We start from the raw sequence: 17,353 nt of genomic DNA, 5'->3' as shown, positions 1-17,353 counted from the left end.
AGGACACAAAGTTAGAGATAGGATGATTAGTGGTACAAGATCTAACACCCTTTCTCTTAACAATAAGAATATTAAGATCATTGGGGACATGTGAATCAACATTTAAAGGAGCAATGGGAGCAAGTGTACCTGGCTGATGAGACGGATCTGCCTCGGGTGAATCCGATGATGTTGGTTGCATAGTGTTCGGATCCACGGCTCTTAAACTCTGCTGGCTCTTATGATGATGATGGAAAACCCGAAACGGAGGAGGATCGGGTAAAGGATGTAGTTGAATCTGAGTCATTGCCTGTTTCTCCTCAACCCTACTCTCCCCCTGAGGCGAAACCGAGAAGAGCGGTTGACTCTCAAAGAATGAGACATCAATGGAAACATAGTACTTGCGGGCAATGAGAACATAGCAACGATACCCCTTTTGAGATGAGGGGTAACCAAGAAAAACACAAGGAATAGCCCGAGGATCAAGTTTACCACGAGTAGGTGATAGGTTGTGGACAAAACAACAACACCCAAAAACACGCATCGAAATGGTGGACAACGGGGCTATAGGGAACAGGAGCTGATGTGGGGCCTTATACTCTAGTAGCCGAGAGGGCATGTGATTGATGATATATGTCGCACACAATACTGCATCCATTCAGAACTGTTTTGGCACATTCATATGAATCAGCAAGCCATGAGCAACTTCGAGTAGATGACGATTTTTTTGTTCAGCCACTCCATTTTGTTGGGGTGTCCTGGCACAAGAGCTTCACTAAAGTGACCCACTCGAATTAAAGAACTTCATGAGATCACTATGGAAATATTCCTTTGCATTGTCCGACTGGAAATATGAATTTCCGTTTGGAAATGAGTGAACACCATGCGTTGGAAATCTTTCACAATTTGTGGCACTTCATCTTGAGATCGCATAGGATAAACCCAAGTGTATCAAGAATAATCATCAATCAGCGTAACAAAATACTTATAGCCAACCACAGTAGGTAGAGTAACAGGACCCCAAACATCAGAATAAACAATATGAAAGGGAACTTCAGATCTTTTATTTCTTAAAGGTAAAGAGCTTCTACAATGCTTACTCAACTGACAAGTTTGACACTGTAACTGATTCACTGACAAGGACTCAAACAACTTTGGCAACATAATTTTTAATGACTCAAAAGAAAGATGACCTAAACGACTATGCCATAAATAGGCCTGACTCTCACTCGACGAACTTGTGGACTCAGTCGCCACTAGACCAGCATTATTCTCCAACACGTAGAGACCATCCACCATGCTTCCTCTACCAATCGTCTTCCCCGAGGTCAAATCCTGAAACACACATGAAGACGGAAAAAAGGTGACTGAGCAGTTCAAAGAGTGAGTAATACTACTAATGGACAACAAATTAATAGGTAATGTCTCTGTTGATGCCAGATTAGCTGAGTTATACCTTCTTTGATTCTGCTGGCCTGGTTTCTTGCCCTGATCCAGTGCTGACTTCTTACCCAAATCCTGTGCCCATTTAGGTTTTCCATGGAGATCCCAGCATGTATCTTTAGTTTGTCGTGTCTTCTGGCAGTGAGTGCACCAAAGCTTGCTTTTATCTTCTGTTTTTTCTGAGTGTCACCCCTTTTAAAACCATCTCTGACATTTGTATCTGAATTTCCTCGGACCGCTAGGGCAACTGACTCCCCTTCTACACCATTCATCACACTTCTTCTGCTTTCTTCTGACTGCACCAAGGCATACACCTCCTGAACTGATGACAAGTCTTTACTACCCAAGATCTGTACCTGATGGACTCATATGACTGATTCAGCCCTAGGAGAAAGGCAAACACGCGTTGCTGTGATACAAGTGACTTATAGGCTTTTGCATCTTCATCACACTTCCAATTCACATTCTGATAGTGATCAAGTTCTTTCCATATTGATGTCAAATCAGAATAGTACATCGAGAGACTCCTCTCCCCCTGCTTGCAAGTAGAAGATTCAGCTTGTAGTTGATATATCTTGGCATAGTGTCTCTGTTTTGAATAAGTGGACTTTGCTTGTTCTCATATCTCACAAGCAGTTTCAGCCCACATAAAGGTCTTCCTTACTTGTGGCAGCATTGAAACCAAGAGCCAAGACATCACCATACTGTTCTCTTGGTCCCACCTATCATGCTCAGCACTTCCATATTTCGGTTCCTTTACTCTCCCATTGATGTATCCTATTTGCCCCCTAGCAGTGATGTAGAGTTTTATCCCCCTAGACCACTCAAGGTAATTCAGACCATTAAAGGGAATGACAACCATGGGTAAGCTCATATCCATTACCCCACTCACTCCATTGTGGTTTCCTGAGATTTCTGAAGCAGCAGAATTCTCAGGCGACATGGTCAAGCAGTTACTCAGTCCCACACACCGGATTTAGGACCCCTCCTTACTCCACAAAGCAATGCTCCACTCAGTTCACACCCACACACTAGGGTTTACCAACTAGATTGTGCACAAACCGTACCAAATTCTGGACAAAATTGAGGTAATATTCGACAGTTTCAGACATGCCTATCAGAATTCTAGAATGGCTAACAGCCACTAATCAGCAGGAGAGATCCTTCTTGCTTATAGTCAACTCAAACCATTGAGAAGACAGATCAGCATTGACCTACAGTTGTCTTAACACACCAACAGGATCACAGAATCCAAGACAACTAGGGTTACACAGGTTCGATAGCATTTAGCCGCCCCAGATTCATAGGGTTTTCACTCGGCCCATGATCAAGGAGAGTAAAGAGGAGAAAAATAGAGGGAGAACTATACCAGTCATAGCTATTCTGTAGTCCAGAATCAGATTTCCTTTCTGCTAGTCTGTTCGACCTATTCTTTGGGTTGATCGATTTTCTCTTGACAGTAGGGTTGATCGGTCTGCTCTCTTTTAATCAGTATTCCTGCTCTGATACCATCTTGACAGTGTAGCCGGCCAGAGATAGGTGAAAGAGGAGAGAAGAGAAGAGAAGAGAAGAGAAGAGAAGAGAGGAGAAAAGAGAGGGTTTGCAATGCAATAGTGCTGGCGGTGCCAGTGTTTATTTAATATATATAGGGTGACATAAATAACAAGGGAAAAGACCCTTGTGCCCCTGAGTACAATAACAGACATAACAGAAATAAAAAATGAAATAAAAAACACTTTAATTGGACAAACAGACCCTAACAACTGCAACTAAGTTATTCTAACATTATTCCAACACTTCACAAATTCCAAAGCCTTCTAAATAGCCCATAGCTGTGCCTCAACTGGACTGACCTAAATCAATCATTTTTCTCTTGATGAAGCAAAAAATTCACCATTAGTATCATAACAGACAAATCCAAAAGATTCCTTAGATGAAGCATTTATACCCCCATCACAAAAAATAAAACAGAGGGTAGACTCGAATAATTTCTAGATTATGATATGCTTGCAGATGAGTCAGACTATTTAATCCTGCAAGAGAGGCAGAAACCAAGAAATCCATATAAACAAATTTAATTGTGATGGTCAAACATTCTAAACACTTCATTCTATCAAGCATAGAATTGAACATAGTCAAAATTTCTAATATCAACTCGGAAGGAACATCACTGGATACAAGGTTCAAAGTATCGATATGTATCGGATTGTCTTGATTGATATGTATTGTGTTGATGGCTTCCCGATACACCCTTATAGAGATTGTATCGGGTTAGACTATGGTTTAGAGGGTAACCAGGACTTAAACCGATTCCTGCTCTGAACTAGTTTTGAAAAAAATTAAATAAAACAAAAAAAAATACCAATACAGGCCGATCAATTTACTTTGAACCTTGACTGGATAAAACTTCAGTTCTAATACCCCATGGGCAAGAAAACCAAAATGCTTTTGCAATGGGGCACTTAAAGAATAAATGAGAAGAAGTTTCACTATGATTAGAACACATGACACACATAAAATTATTAGTAAAATCACGATTATGGAGCATAGAGGTCACAAACACAAAATATCTCACCATTCTCCATAAGAAGAGCTTATATCTGGGACCAACTTTTAACCTCCAAAATTTCCTCAACAATCTTTCCACATCCAGTAGGGTTGTTCATAAGAAGACCCAACCCGACCAAACTGACCAACCCGGACTGACTCAACCCGAATCGGTTGGGTTTTCTTCAGCACCGGTCAGTTTCGGATTGTAAAAAATCATAAATCGATGGTTCGGGTTGGTTTCGGTTTTCATATGTGAAAACCTAAATTGACCCGACCCGAACTGACTTAGTAGTTAGTAGTTAGTTCCTAGTTAGTATTTACAACCTACTTAGTTCCTATTTAACTAAGTTGTCCCTATCCTAATTACAACCTAACTTAATTTCTAGTCTTCTAGTTAGGAATGACATTAATGGCAAGTATTGTAAGACAAATAGACAAAGAATCTTTTTGGAAAAGAATCATATGATCCTAGTTTTTATGGCCTTTTACACTAAATAGGCAACCAATTACAATTATAATTAAGTGTCATTTTTTACTTGGATTAGAAGGTTTACTGAAATATACAAATTTCAGTATTCTTTCTCTAATATAGTTTGACTTTCTATTTTCTTGATAACTTCTATTCTAACTTGGTCCGCCCCCTACCAGTTCTAGTCTTCTTTCTCTAATAGAATTAGGTGTCATTTTTACATCAAATTTCAGTATTCTTTCTCCAATCTACCAATTTATTGCCAAGGTTGAACTTAGAGTTGAAACCGACCCAAACCGACCCCAACTGACCCAAACCGACTAGGTTAGTTTTGCTTAACACATGGTCGATTTCGATTTCAATTTCAGATAACCCGACCAAGTTGGGTCGGTTGAAAAAATCTTAGTAAACCGACCCAACCCGACTTGTGAACAGCCCTAACATTCAGGTTCAGCCTACAAACTTGTCTCTTCCAAATCGAGAGGTACACAATCTTAACTGAAAGATCACCATTTATAGATTGGGTCCAAATAAAATGCCTAGCTTGAGGTTTCTGAAAATGTGAGTCTCCCTCACGTAATGAACCCATCCCTCTCCCAATATTTGGGAGATTCTACCAGAATTCCACCCTCCAGATTGAATAATCAGATCATTAAAACCAACATTTCTAAATCAATTTTCCATAGGAGCCATATAAACAAACTCAACTTGAACCCACGGGACATTCCATATGTTAATATGAACCCCATCAATGACTTTACAAATCAAATGAGATTTTAAAGATGAAAGTGACTTGAAAATAGATTTCCAAATTCGAGAACTTTTATATTTTAATCTGGAAACAAGACATGAGCATTTAGATACTTGCTTCTCAAAAGTCTAACCCATGATCTCTGATATTGATTTCAGAAAAAAAAAAACTAGGCCAACTTCATTTGAAATGAAGCTTTTCTTAGACCAAGACCACCATAGGATTTAGGAGAACAAATTAAATCCCAATTAGTCCAAGCAAAACCATTATTATTATTCTTCCCAAAATTCCACCAAAACTTCCTTTGAATCTTATCAAACTTATCATTTAGTCCATTAGGAAGCTGGATCATTGACATGACATGATTAGGTATAGATTGAAGAGTAGACTTATGTTTGTTTTGAAGGAAAAAGTAGGGAAAAGAAAAGAAAGGGAGGAAAACTTTTACAAACCTTGTATAGATTTTCTTACCTTTCCTTTCCTTTTCCTTCAAACCAAACATGCCTAAAAGAACTAATTTACCAGCCTAGGACATATTAACTGATTTCTAACCATTCAATTTAGCCTAGAACTTATCTAAGAGATAAGAAAGAAAGGCATGCATGCTTTTATTCTAGAAGAAAGGGATCCCCAAATACTTTGCCTGGAAATCTAATTCCCCATTATCTATTTTTGGCAAAACAGCGTTCAACACAATGATGGACATTACGATTAAAGAAGACCCCTAACTTAAGGCAATTAATAGCTTGGCTAGACTGAGCTTGAAATTGATCTATAATATTCAAAAGATTAGCCATCTCTTCCCTAGAAGTTTTAACAAAGAGAAAGGCATCATCAACAAAGATGGGAGATATCTACCTGTTCGTTCCTCTTTTTCTAAAAGTCTAGTTAAAATCTCCATTCCGAAGATAAATAAGGAGAGAGAGGGTCACCTTGCCTCAATCCTCTAGGAGGAGTAATATGATCCTCCGTCGAGCCATTAACAAGAATAGAATAGGAAATAATTGACATATAGAAATAAATCATTTGGCAAAAATCCTCTGAAAAATTCATAGCCTCCAAAACTTTAATAATAAAATCCCAACTAATTTGATCATAGGCCTTTATCATGTTAAGCTTGACCGCTACAGATCTAGGGCCTTCTTTACATTTTTTGATGAAATGCAAAACTTCCTAAGCAATAATAACATTATTAATCAAATGACACACAGGAACAAAAGCATTCTAATAAGGAGAAATACACTTCTCAAGCAAAGACCTAAGTCTGTTTGAAATCAATTTAGCCATGGCTTTATAAATAACATTACCAAGACTAATGAGCCTAAAGTCTTTAACTTAGGTAGAACTATCTTTCTTCTGGACTAAAGTAATAAAAGTATGATTAAAATGCTTAACCAATTTCTTATTTACAAAAAATCCTTAATATAATCAATAATATACTCTTTCATGTTATCCCAAAAATATTTATACACCACAACAGGTATACCACTAGGTCCTGGTGCTTTAAGATTATCAATACTGAATAATGCATTTCTAATTTTCTAATCATGTGGAATTCTAATCAAATTATTATTCTTTTCTTCAGATACAATTAGAGAGATAAGATCTGAAATAACAAGCAAATTTTGACACTCAAGAGGAGAATATAAATCTCTAAAATAGTCAATGATAGCTTGAGTTTACATCTTGATCACTGGTCCAAGTACCACCATCCAACTTAATCCAACCAATAGTATTCCTATGTTGTCTTATTGTAGCAACTCTATGAAAAAATTGGGTATTATGATCACCTTCTTCCAACCAAAGCTGTCTTGAATTTTGTCTCTGATAGGACTCCCCAGAAGGGTATTTCTTCTATTTCCTAAGTTCAACAAATGTTCTCTCATACCTGCATCATTAGCTAACCCTTTTAATTCTAAAATTTCCTCCTCTAATTCCTTTAATTGATCATTAGTATTACCAAAATTATTCCAATTCCAGTGTTTAATAATGTCCCTCTTGATGTGATCTAATTTAATCCCTATTTGGTGAATAGCATATCCATTAATAGAAAAATTCCAAGCACTTCTGATTACATTTTCACAACCTTTAGCCCTCAGCCACATATTAAAAAAATGAAAGGTTTTGGCTTAACTCCTCATTGAACTTCAAGATCTTGAAGTTCAAAATCCGGAATCAAATTAACAAAATTCCTAGACACATGGCATTGACTACAATGTTTAGCAAAAGGAAAGGAAAATAAGCCGCCTTGATCAATCAAGGCCACTTCATTGAAATCACCCATAATAAACATATGGTTAGATATATCACTTAGCCAATTATAAATATTGAGCCAGAAATGATTTCTCTTACTACGAATTGGTTCTCCATACAAAAAAAAAAAAAAAAAACCAAGACAAAAAATTAGGAGCATTGTGGATTTTCAAAATAATAAAATTCTGGTTAGAAACTTGAAAACCACCTTCCAGAAAACGTCAATACCACCAGTTCATAATTAGGAAGCGTAAAACAGTAGCCAACAGCTAGATGAGTGGACTTATCATAGGGAATTTTCATTTCACAAAGAAAAATAAAGTTAGGATGATGCTGCAAAATGAAATTCCTCAACCTTTTAATTGCCAAAGGATGGCCACACCCTTGGCAGTTCTAGCTACAAACCTTCATGAGCCCTCGTGCGGATGTTTAGGGCTAGCGACCACCACCTATAAAGAACAAAAAGAAAAGAAACTCATTGGTGTCAAGAAAGATTATCCACGCTTCCTTTCCCAAAGAGTACTTCTATAGTTCCCCCAAGAGCAACTTACAATGAAACAGAACAAAAAACAATAAATAGCAAACCAGAAAATTATAGTAACATAAACTAAATATTAAACAACCATGTATAAGTGCCATAGACTCCATGTTCACCATGGCTTGGTCAAGCCTCTAAAGGTCTAGAGAAGGTGGCTAGAAAGAGAGAATGCGAGGGAGAATACTAGTTGTAGAGAGAGAGAGAGAGAGAGAGAGAGAGAAACCTCATTTGGAAAACCCTAGGGTCAGGGCTATATGGTAGTGTCTGACGTGGGAGAGAGTTATTCCCTTTTTTATAGAGAAGACCCCAAGGTTATAAGAAGAAAGATCTAAAATGAGACATTTCTTATTAAGAAAGGGGATCTTTATGTCGTCTATTAAGGGAGTACTATTGAGATTTTGCCATGTGTCTAGCGAGATCATTCAAAGACAATTTCCTTTCTCTTAAGGATTCTCACATGACACATGTAGGTTACATCCTTTTACGTGTTAAAGGACAAGATATGACTAGTGATGTTAAAGCAAGTCTCAAGCGAAGCCCATTGTTCACTGTGGGTCACAAAATGTGTTTTATGCTCATCGCAAGTCTTGGATGGCCTTCCGTGATTATCACAAATCCTGATAGCTTTTAAGCTCATTGCAATTTCTGCGATGGATATTAAACTCATCACAAGTTTGTGATAGTTGTTAAGGTCATCGCAAATCTGCAATGGTTATTAAGCTCATCACAAGTTTATCACCCCAATTATTTATGCTTGTGACCTTATTTTGATATCTACAATATAATTGAGGTGATAAAGAACTACATATATTACACCATGAAATAATAAGAACAAAGTATAGAAACTTCTATTAAACCTGGGACCACTATCAAAAGTTAATAAATAAAACACACCAGTATCCGAATCTGACCCCTTAGATTGACCCCAACCCAAATCTATTTCCATAATCCTGATACCTGGTTCCCTCCTAGGATGCTTACCCAAACCATAATAATCTAGTTGCCCGACATAAGAATCCTTAGGAGCCAACTTAGAAAGCACCAAGTTAATACAGGTTTCTAGACTAACAAGATGGAAATCCATCCTTACAGATTCTCTCTTCAAATGATCCAATTAAATATCAAAATTATTCGCTGCCTTAAAAACATCATCATTAGCCTGGTCAAATTGCTAAAGCCATCGCAAACGAGAATTTCGAAACGTGTAAAAGGACAAAAATAAGCTTAGTGTGTCATCTAATTTTCTTTATAAACCAACCATATTGGGTTCACCTTATGCTAACTCTTCTCCCAATACAAAGTCTCTCTTGTTGCTATGACTCATTTCTTTACAATCTCATAGCTATCGTCATTGGAAGTAGTTGATAGAGAACAACAATGAAGAATATTCAAAACTGTGAGTTATGATCTCCAATGGGGAAAATATAGAATAAGAGAAAAGACCAGATTATTCTAAGGTTCCTAAACCCTTTCCTTTCTTTTTTAGTTGATTTGTTCAACGATTCAAAGATGTTAGATCTTTGATCAACAATGCAGACTATGCATATGTTCTTAAACGCTGTCCTGATCCTACAGTCATTCGAGTTTCAAGTTAGGATATTGTTTCCTGGGATTTATTCGATTTTACGTTAATCCGCTTCCACTTTGTTGAACTCCATAAATATAATGAGTTATACAATAGCAAAATAAAATTATAAGCTTGTTTCTCCATGAAAATCAATGGCTATGAATTTTTGAGCTCCTTGGTTCAAGTTTGTAGGATTGCCATCGAGCCAAGGAAGACATTAAAAATGTTCAAGTAATCCCTACTGAGAAAGTTTAGAAAAGAAATATGATGAAATAGAAGAGAAAAAGTAATTTCTTTGATGACAGAAGGTGGTAATGTACCTGCAGTCTGTACATCACTAATTGGTGTAACATAAGAGAACACTTACAAAAATAAAATTGAGAAATTTGTATGGAACATAGCCATAATGTTGCTGTTTTCTTATCAATTTCAAATATTGGAATTGGCAACTACTTGCAAGAGTTTTAGGCCCTGATTTACAGAAGGAATCACACTGTTAGAAATGATTCAGTATGGAGTTTTAGGGCCCGATTTTCCGTTGGAGATTACAACTTAGAACGGTCTAATCTTCACTCCATTTCTATTCCAATCTCTCTCTCTCTCTCTCTCTATACTAAAGTAGAGCTTGCCATGTAGGCACTTCTCTCTTTGCTCCTTTACCCATACCAAGCAAATCTAGAGGGGGTGCAAGATTCCCTTTAGAAGTAATAGGAGTTTTAGGGCTTGATTTTCCGTTGGAGATTACAACTTAGAACGATCTGATCTTCACTCCATTTCTATTGCAATCTCTCTCTCTATATATATACTAAAGTAGAGCTTGCCATGTAGGCACTTCTCTCCTTGCTCCTTTACCCATACCAAGCAAATCTAGTGGGGGTGCAAGATTCCCTTTATAAGTAGTAGGAGTTGCCACCTAATATGGCTTATCTCTTTTTTCTTCTCCTTTTTATTAGGAAATTAATTATCCCCTGTTTTCTCATAAATTATTTCTATTTCTCCCTAATTCCTTTTTATCTCCGAAATTATTTTTAGTTCCTATTTATCCTTTCCCACACTTTTCATCCATGTATATCTAAAGAAAGGATTAATAATATTTAAATAATTATATTATTTATAAATGGAATTGGATTATTGACAATTTGGGGGTATTTTATAAATGGAATTGTGGGATCCTATGATTAGAATGTGAGGAAAAACTTAGAGATATTTATAAAAGTCAAGGTATTACCATCGAGTTTGGGGAATTATATACAAACCCCGTCCCTAATTTTGGAGCACAAATATTTTCCCCATCCCCACCCTATCTCTTCCCTCCCTATTTAAGATTCAAGAAAACTTGCCTCGTTCGGGGTGAGGCAAGGTATTATTTATGTTTTATATACTATTTTTAAATAAATTTTAAATGTTTTCAATATAAAAAATTGAATATTAAATCATATTTTAAATATTATTTAAAAAACAAACAATAAATTAAATAACAAAATTTTGTAGTAACTTTAATAAGAATATAAAATATAAATAAATGAAAAAAAGTATTATTGAAATAGTGGAAGTAGATTAAATAACTTAGAGGTATTAAAGCTTTTTATTAGTTATTTTATTGTATTTTCGTTATAAATATATTTTTTAGCAATTGTGTATTTTTGCTATAAATTTTCAATAATTATTGAAGATTAAATTATTGTTATTTGTTATAGATTAGACTATTAATTTAGCTGAAGTTAGGAGTGTTCGCTTGGCAATTCAATTTGGTTAGAGATTGTTTGGCTAGCCAAACTGATTTGGTCGGGTTAGGGAATTAGTCACTCTAACCAACCATTAGTGAAAACTAACCATTGGTTAATTAATAAATGTTTAAATTTTTAATGTTTAGCATAATTTACATTCATCATTGTAATTTAATAAATTTTCATTAATTTCTTACAACAATTATTTATTCATAAAAGATATTACTAATTGGCATAATTTACTAATTTCTATAAAATCAATAATTATAGTTAACAATTATCAAATAAATCAGGGAAACTCTTTAACTAATAATCCATAATTTTTTTAAATAAATAATAATTAAAAATTAGGAAATTAATCTACGAAAAAATATTCTTTAAAACTATTTAAATAATAGTCCATTACTCCATTATTATTATTCAACTAAATAATTATTAAAAATTTTAGGAAAATTAAATTAGGAAACTAATCTATCAGAAATTGTTTCATATTTATTTAAATAACAATCCATTACTATTATTTTAATAAATAATTAAGAAAATTTATTAAATCTATTGACATCGGTTAGACCACTTAGGACTTCAACCATAGTTGGTTTTACATTAATTAACAACAAATGATTTACTTTTAATTACAGATAATGTAATTTACCATAATTACATTAATTTACTATAATTACGCCACTTTGATTAATAGTAAATAATTTACATTAATTCACATTAATTTATTGTTATTGTAAATAACTAATTTACTATACATTTTTGCTAATCAACAACAATTTCAATATTTTTGGAAATTATCATAAAATAATTTACTTTATTTTACTATTAGTTAATTAGTTATAGAAAATTATTAGAATTGTAGGGATGACAAATTTCCCCATAAAACTAGGGCCCTACCCTACCTCACCCCAACAAGGTTCAAAGTATCGTCGATACACCCTTGTGAATTGACAAGGGCATATTGGTACTAAAAACTAACCACTTAATGTTTTTTTTTTTTAGTTTTTATTTTCAAAACTTGAATTCTGGAAATGTTTTTTAAGTATTTTTTTATTGAAATAAATAGGGGTCCCAAAACACTTGTAAATAGGTGTATTGAGACCAAAAGATATATGAGACACCCAATATGGGGCGTATCGTATCGATACTTTGAACCTTGTTCCCCAAACTCGATGGTAAATTTGTAAAATATCAGTAAATTTAATATTAATTTTTAAAATATCTTTAAGTTTTCCTCATATTCTTATAATCCTAGGATCCCACAATTCCATTTATTAGATACCACCAACTTATCATAATCCAATTCCTAAAATACCCCAAAATATCCATAATCTTATCTTATTTATAAAATATCTACAAACTAGATTAATTTTAGGTGGTTGCCTCGGGATGGGGAAAATTTAGAGATTCCCCATCTTTGACAAGGAATGAGTACCTCACCTCAATCTCGCCTCACCACTAAGGACAAGGTGGGGATGGCCGAATGGAGTAGAGTGTCTTGACTACAAGGGCAAGAGATAGGAAGAAGTGCCCCATCCCGTGCATCGCACGAGGCCCCACTAGTCTCTCTCTAATGGCATTCTCTGCAAATATTCAAAATCCTTTTTGTCCCATGCCCAAATAGTCATCCGTACCTAGAACTTTTAATTCAGTTTATTTTCGAAATAGCATAAATAGTACCAATCGAGCTTGTATCTATGTATGTATTGATTGTGGATGCATCACATGTCAAATAATGGACCGCTAACAACGAATACTAAACCAGCAATTTTCAAGAGTTTTAAATACTACATAGGAGAAGTACAGATAGACCCAATACAGATTTCTGATTTCCACTGCAGAGTTATAAACATTCAAAATGTCAAAAGCCCACATTTTATGCACCAATACCTGCCTGTAAACTAGCATCAATTCCGAACTGACACCTATCCCAAATATACTTTGAGCCTACAAATTCTGACCCTGGGCTGAACCATCATTCTCCCTTCTTTTAAGGCATTATGGTACCCACGGTAAAAAGGGGTATGAGTTTCAAATAATGGACGTATTTACCTCCACTTAAAAAAAAGAAAGCTTATTTGAAATGACATAGGATTCATAAAGTGGATTATTATTAAGTAAACTTTGATTTAATCTATTAAATTAAATAGCAAATTTATATATAAAAAAATAAACTAAGTTTGAAACATAAATAATGGGTGTCAAACAAAATTAATTAACAGTGGCCCGTACTTATTATGGGGTGGTCATTCTCACCGGGGCATTAGACAAAGTCAAATTTACATTTTTGCAGGCTTCATTTTTCTAACGGATAAATACGGATACACACGATGCATAATTCTGAATTCCAGCCCTGTCCGTGAATTTGACATCACGGTCAGATGCATTCCCATGTACTTTGGGGCTATAAAATTCTGCTCTGGGCTGATTGGTCATTCTCCCTTTTTTTAATGCCTGTATAAGCATTTCCTTCGTTTTTTTATAGAAGCCTGTATAAGCATTTTGACCACATAAAAGCACGGCGCATGCTTTCCTGGGTAGAACCCATGCCTTTTCTTGTCCTTTTACTAACTAAAATAAGGGTTTTGGTTGAGCTATTCTATTAAAAAAACAAAAGAATAAAAGAAAAAAATAAAGCAGTACCCATATATGCTTCAAGAATCGAATCTGTCATGTCATCATAAATAATCAATTAATATTCCAAGCTTCAAGTTTCTTACAGCATCAGCTGAGGGAAACAAGACTCAACCATTAGGTTAGAAAATGACATTTCACTGACAGTGTGGCGTGACATCCATACATTCGAGAGAAGGAAGGTATTACAAGTTGGACAGGATGCGAAGTATGGTCTTCTTTGTTGGAAAGACCATTTTGCCCATTCTTGTAACGGAGCCCCAACCCCAAATGGGTCCAATCTATCTAGGCAAGTCCATCCTTGTCAGATTTCGAATAAATTTGATTAAGTTCAGTTTCCAACATTTTGAGACCAAAGGAACATGATGCCAAAACCGAAGAGATGATTCTCCTTTGCAAATCTTTAAATTCTAATGCTAGCTTTACGTCCCAATTTAGATTATCACTGTGAAGATGAGTACCTCATTTTAGAAAATACAGTAGCTTATCAACCAACGACGAAACTTATTTTAGGTTTAAAATTCATACCTTTCTGTATAATCATATTCACCAAGTCCATCCATCATCTCATTGAAGACTGACTGGAGTAGTTCCAGGATTTCTACCTCCTTTACCAAGTAGTCCTATGCATGCACAAATTTATTTGAGAAAATATAATAAATCAGTAATTTTGAACTAGTATTGAACATGAATATAATTGCATGATCAATGGATTGTAGTTAGAAAATTAGAAAAGTAATAGCATTCATTAGGCATGCCAAATCTCTCATGGCATTTTGCCACCTACCGGAGGCAAAATATGGGAAAGTAGACTAAGATGGTATTATCATGAGTAGAGAAGACCATCAGGGGCAGACTAAAAGGGACGTGGGTTGAAGTAGTAAAATAACTTAAGGGCACATAGGGAACATAGAATAGGATTCATGTAATCAAACCCCATGTAATTAGGAGAATGTTTAGCTGAGATAAGTTGAGCTGTTGAGGGTGTACTGACAGACGCTTGACAAGTATAAATGTACATTGGGCAAAATGCCATGAGAGATTTGATCATCTCCAATGCACCCAATTGAATGATACATGCAAATATAATCTGCTAGCAAATAATCAATCACTGATACATCTTTCTACTTCTCCCGGAATGTACAGTTAGCAATATGATCTAAAAATGAACAATTAATTATCCACCTATGGGATCTATATCATGCAATTGATGCAAAAACTATGTAAATCATCATTTAATGATGCAAAATCTATGTAAATCATCACTCAAGAAAAGAAAAAAAAACTGCATATCATTAACCAGAGAAAGGGAAGTACATAGGTTTTCTTGTGTAGCTTATCATCTCGAAAATGATCTAATAACTGAGGTGGCAGGCCATAATAAAAGATATCATGATTGCTTGAAAGCCATGTTCCCCGCACCATGTGCATGGGATCAGATTCCAGGCGATCCCCAGAATCATTGGCCTCGGGGGTATTTATATCTGCAGGGAAACATGGAGAAGAAAGTTCAGTCAAACCTTGACAGAATTTAAGAAATGCATATAAAAAGAGATTTTAGGAATTTAATATAAACACCTAATTGATAACAGGCAGTTTGGAAGAAGCAAACCTCATTGCAAGTGCACATAAAATTTTATCAATTGACAATGCACGTATTGTGATTTACCATCAGGTAGAAAGCCCCACTTAAAATTTCCTAACCATCTGATTTCTTAAGTGTAATCGGACTTTTGATTGATTAGTATCTCAAGGCAGGATTACAAATGATATCATGTTTTATAGTGTAACATGAGTCCAAGAGGTGTTAATAATTGTACACTTTGAACAAGGTGAACGAGGAAAAAGATAAAAGAGAGCAGAAATAATTTAGGCAAAAGGTTCTGGCTGTAGCATTCTCATTAGGATTTACACTTGTCACTAATATGTACATAATTACAATATAATCCCTCATTAATAAAACTAAGAAAGAACAAAAATACCCCTGAATAGGCACCTTAGAAGGCTCTTCCTCAAGCTAGGCTAGATATTATACACGCCAAGGTTGTAAAAGTTGTTTTCCACCTTAGGCTGAGGAACACCTTTCTCAGTTCCTTGGGTAAAGGAGGATGAGAAACTCTAGGTCTTGCATGAGAAGCAAATGAGGAGCAGACAACTGGAGTTGATGATGGAGAAGGAAGCATAGGCACTAGTGCAGTTGGATACTTCCTAAGGTAGACTAGAAGAGGTAATTGAAGATTCAAAGTCACCTTCAGGAGCAAAGTTACACAAAATGGAGGAGGATGGTGCGTGTAATTTAATAATGTGTTCAAAGGACACATTTTTAAGATATGTGAAGAAGACGAACTTTAGGATCATAAGATCATAAAAGAGAAAGCCCTTGTGTTCTAAACTGTACCCTATAAAGGCATACATAGCCAATTGAGCAATAAGTTTAGTGCGCTCACGGGGAGGGAGATGCGCAAAACAAATACAATTAAAGAGATAAATATAGAATAGTTTGGTGAACAATGTAAGAGACAAAAGAATGGTGATTGGTTATTGAGAAGTGATGATGGAATGATGTTAATGAGATACACAACAGTTTTGGTCGCCTCCACCCAAAAAGATAACAGGGACATGGGAGTCAAGTAGAAAGAATCTCACCATGCTCAAGATGTGTTGGGTTTTGCATTCAACAACTCCATTTTGTTGAGGAGTTCCCGGGCAAGATCTTTGGGACAGAATTCCAAGCTTCTTTAGGTAAGTTTGGAACTCTCCATTTTTTCTATCCAAATATTGTCCCCCTGAATCTAAACACAGGATGTCTACGATGGCATTATGCTAGGTCATTACCATAGTGTAAAAGTTCTGAAAAGTGGAAAGTACTTCTGATTTCTTCTGGAGAAAGCAAACCCAAGTGTATCTAGTGCAATCATCAATAAATAAGACAATATCTATAGCCAAGTCTAGATAAAACAGGAGATGAACAAACATCACTATGTATTACTTGAAAAGGAACAATAACATGCTTAGAAGAAGATGGAAAAGGTAAAATATGACTTTTGCTAAGATCACGAGTTATGTAAGATTTATCAATATCCTTAAAAACAAAAGTAACAGTAGGCAAGTAACCAAAAGAAAACAAATGACCCAAGTTCTTAGCATGTGTGTGGCCTAAATGTTTACGCCACAAATCATTACAATGGGAATGCAAAACATCACTAGTAGTACAAAGAAGACAAGAAGTTGTAGATGAAGGTCTCTTATCAAACTCGAGAAAATTGCCTCCCAAATCTATGCCCCTTCCCCTTCACTTCCCCATTGCATTGGTCTCTTCCTCATGAGCACGCAAAGCTTACTTCTTAGGCAGCTATGTGTGCTTTTGTGGGATATAGAACAAGGATTTTCTTTGCTATGATCCCCAACTTTGTCATGTGTGTATCTCTCAAAATGTAGT

General features: G+C 35.5%; 1 protein-coding gene across 4 annotated transcripts in view; it reads right to left on the bottom strand.

Annotated features, from left to right (window-relative positions):
- Nucleotides 1-13,930: 13,930 nt before the first annotated feature.
- Nucleotides 13,931-17,353, bottom strand: part of LOC148870003 (SET domain-containing protein) — an 85,045-nt gene continuing 81,622 nt past the window's right edge. For all 4 annotated transcript variants that reach the window (XR_016107284.1, XR_016107285.1, XM_088970139.1 and 1 more), the window contains 3 exons: nt 15,232-15,398; nt 14,443-14,537; nt 13,931-14,359 (listed from right to left, as the gene is read on the bottom strand). Coding sequence is in view for 2 of the 4 variants with exons in the window: in XM_088970139.1 (XP_088826265.1) it covers nt 14,200-14,359; nt 14,443-14,537; nt 15,232-15,398 (422 nt within the window). In the remaining 2 variants the exon portion in view is untranslated. The remainder of the gene's footprint in view (nt 14,360-14,442; nt 14,538-15,231; nt 15,399-17,353) is intronic.

Source organism: Nelumbo lutea, chromosome 2, assembly GCF_056320005.1.
Source record: "Nelumbo lutea isolate HS-2025 chromosome 2, American lotus-T2T, whole genome shotgun sequence".
Lineage (NCBI taxonomy): Eukaryota > Viridiplantae > Streptophyta > Magnoliopsida > Proteales > Nelumbonaceae > Nelumbo > Nelumbo lutea.
The sequence above is the reverse complement of the archived record's forward strand: the minus strand, read 5'-3'. Positions and strand labels throughout refer to the sequence as shown.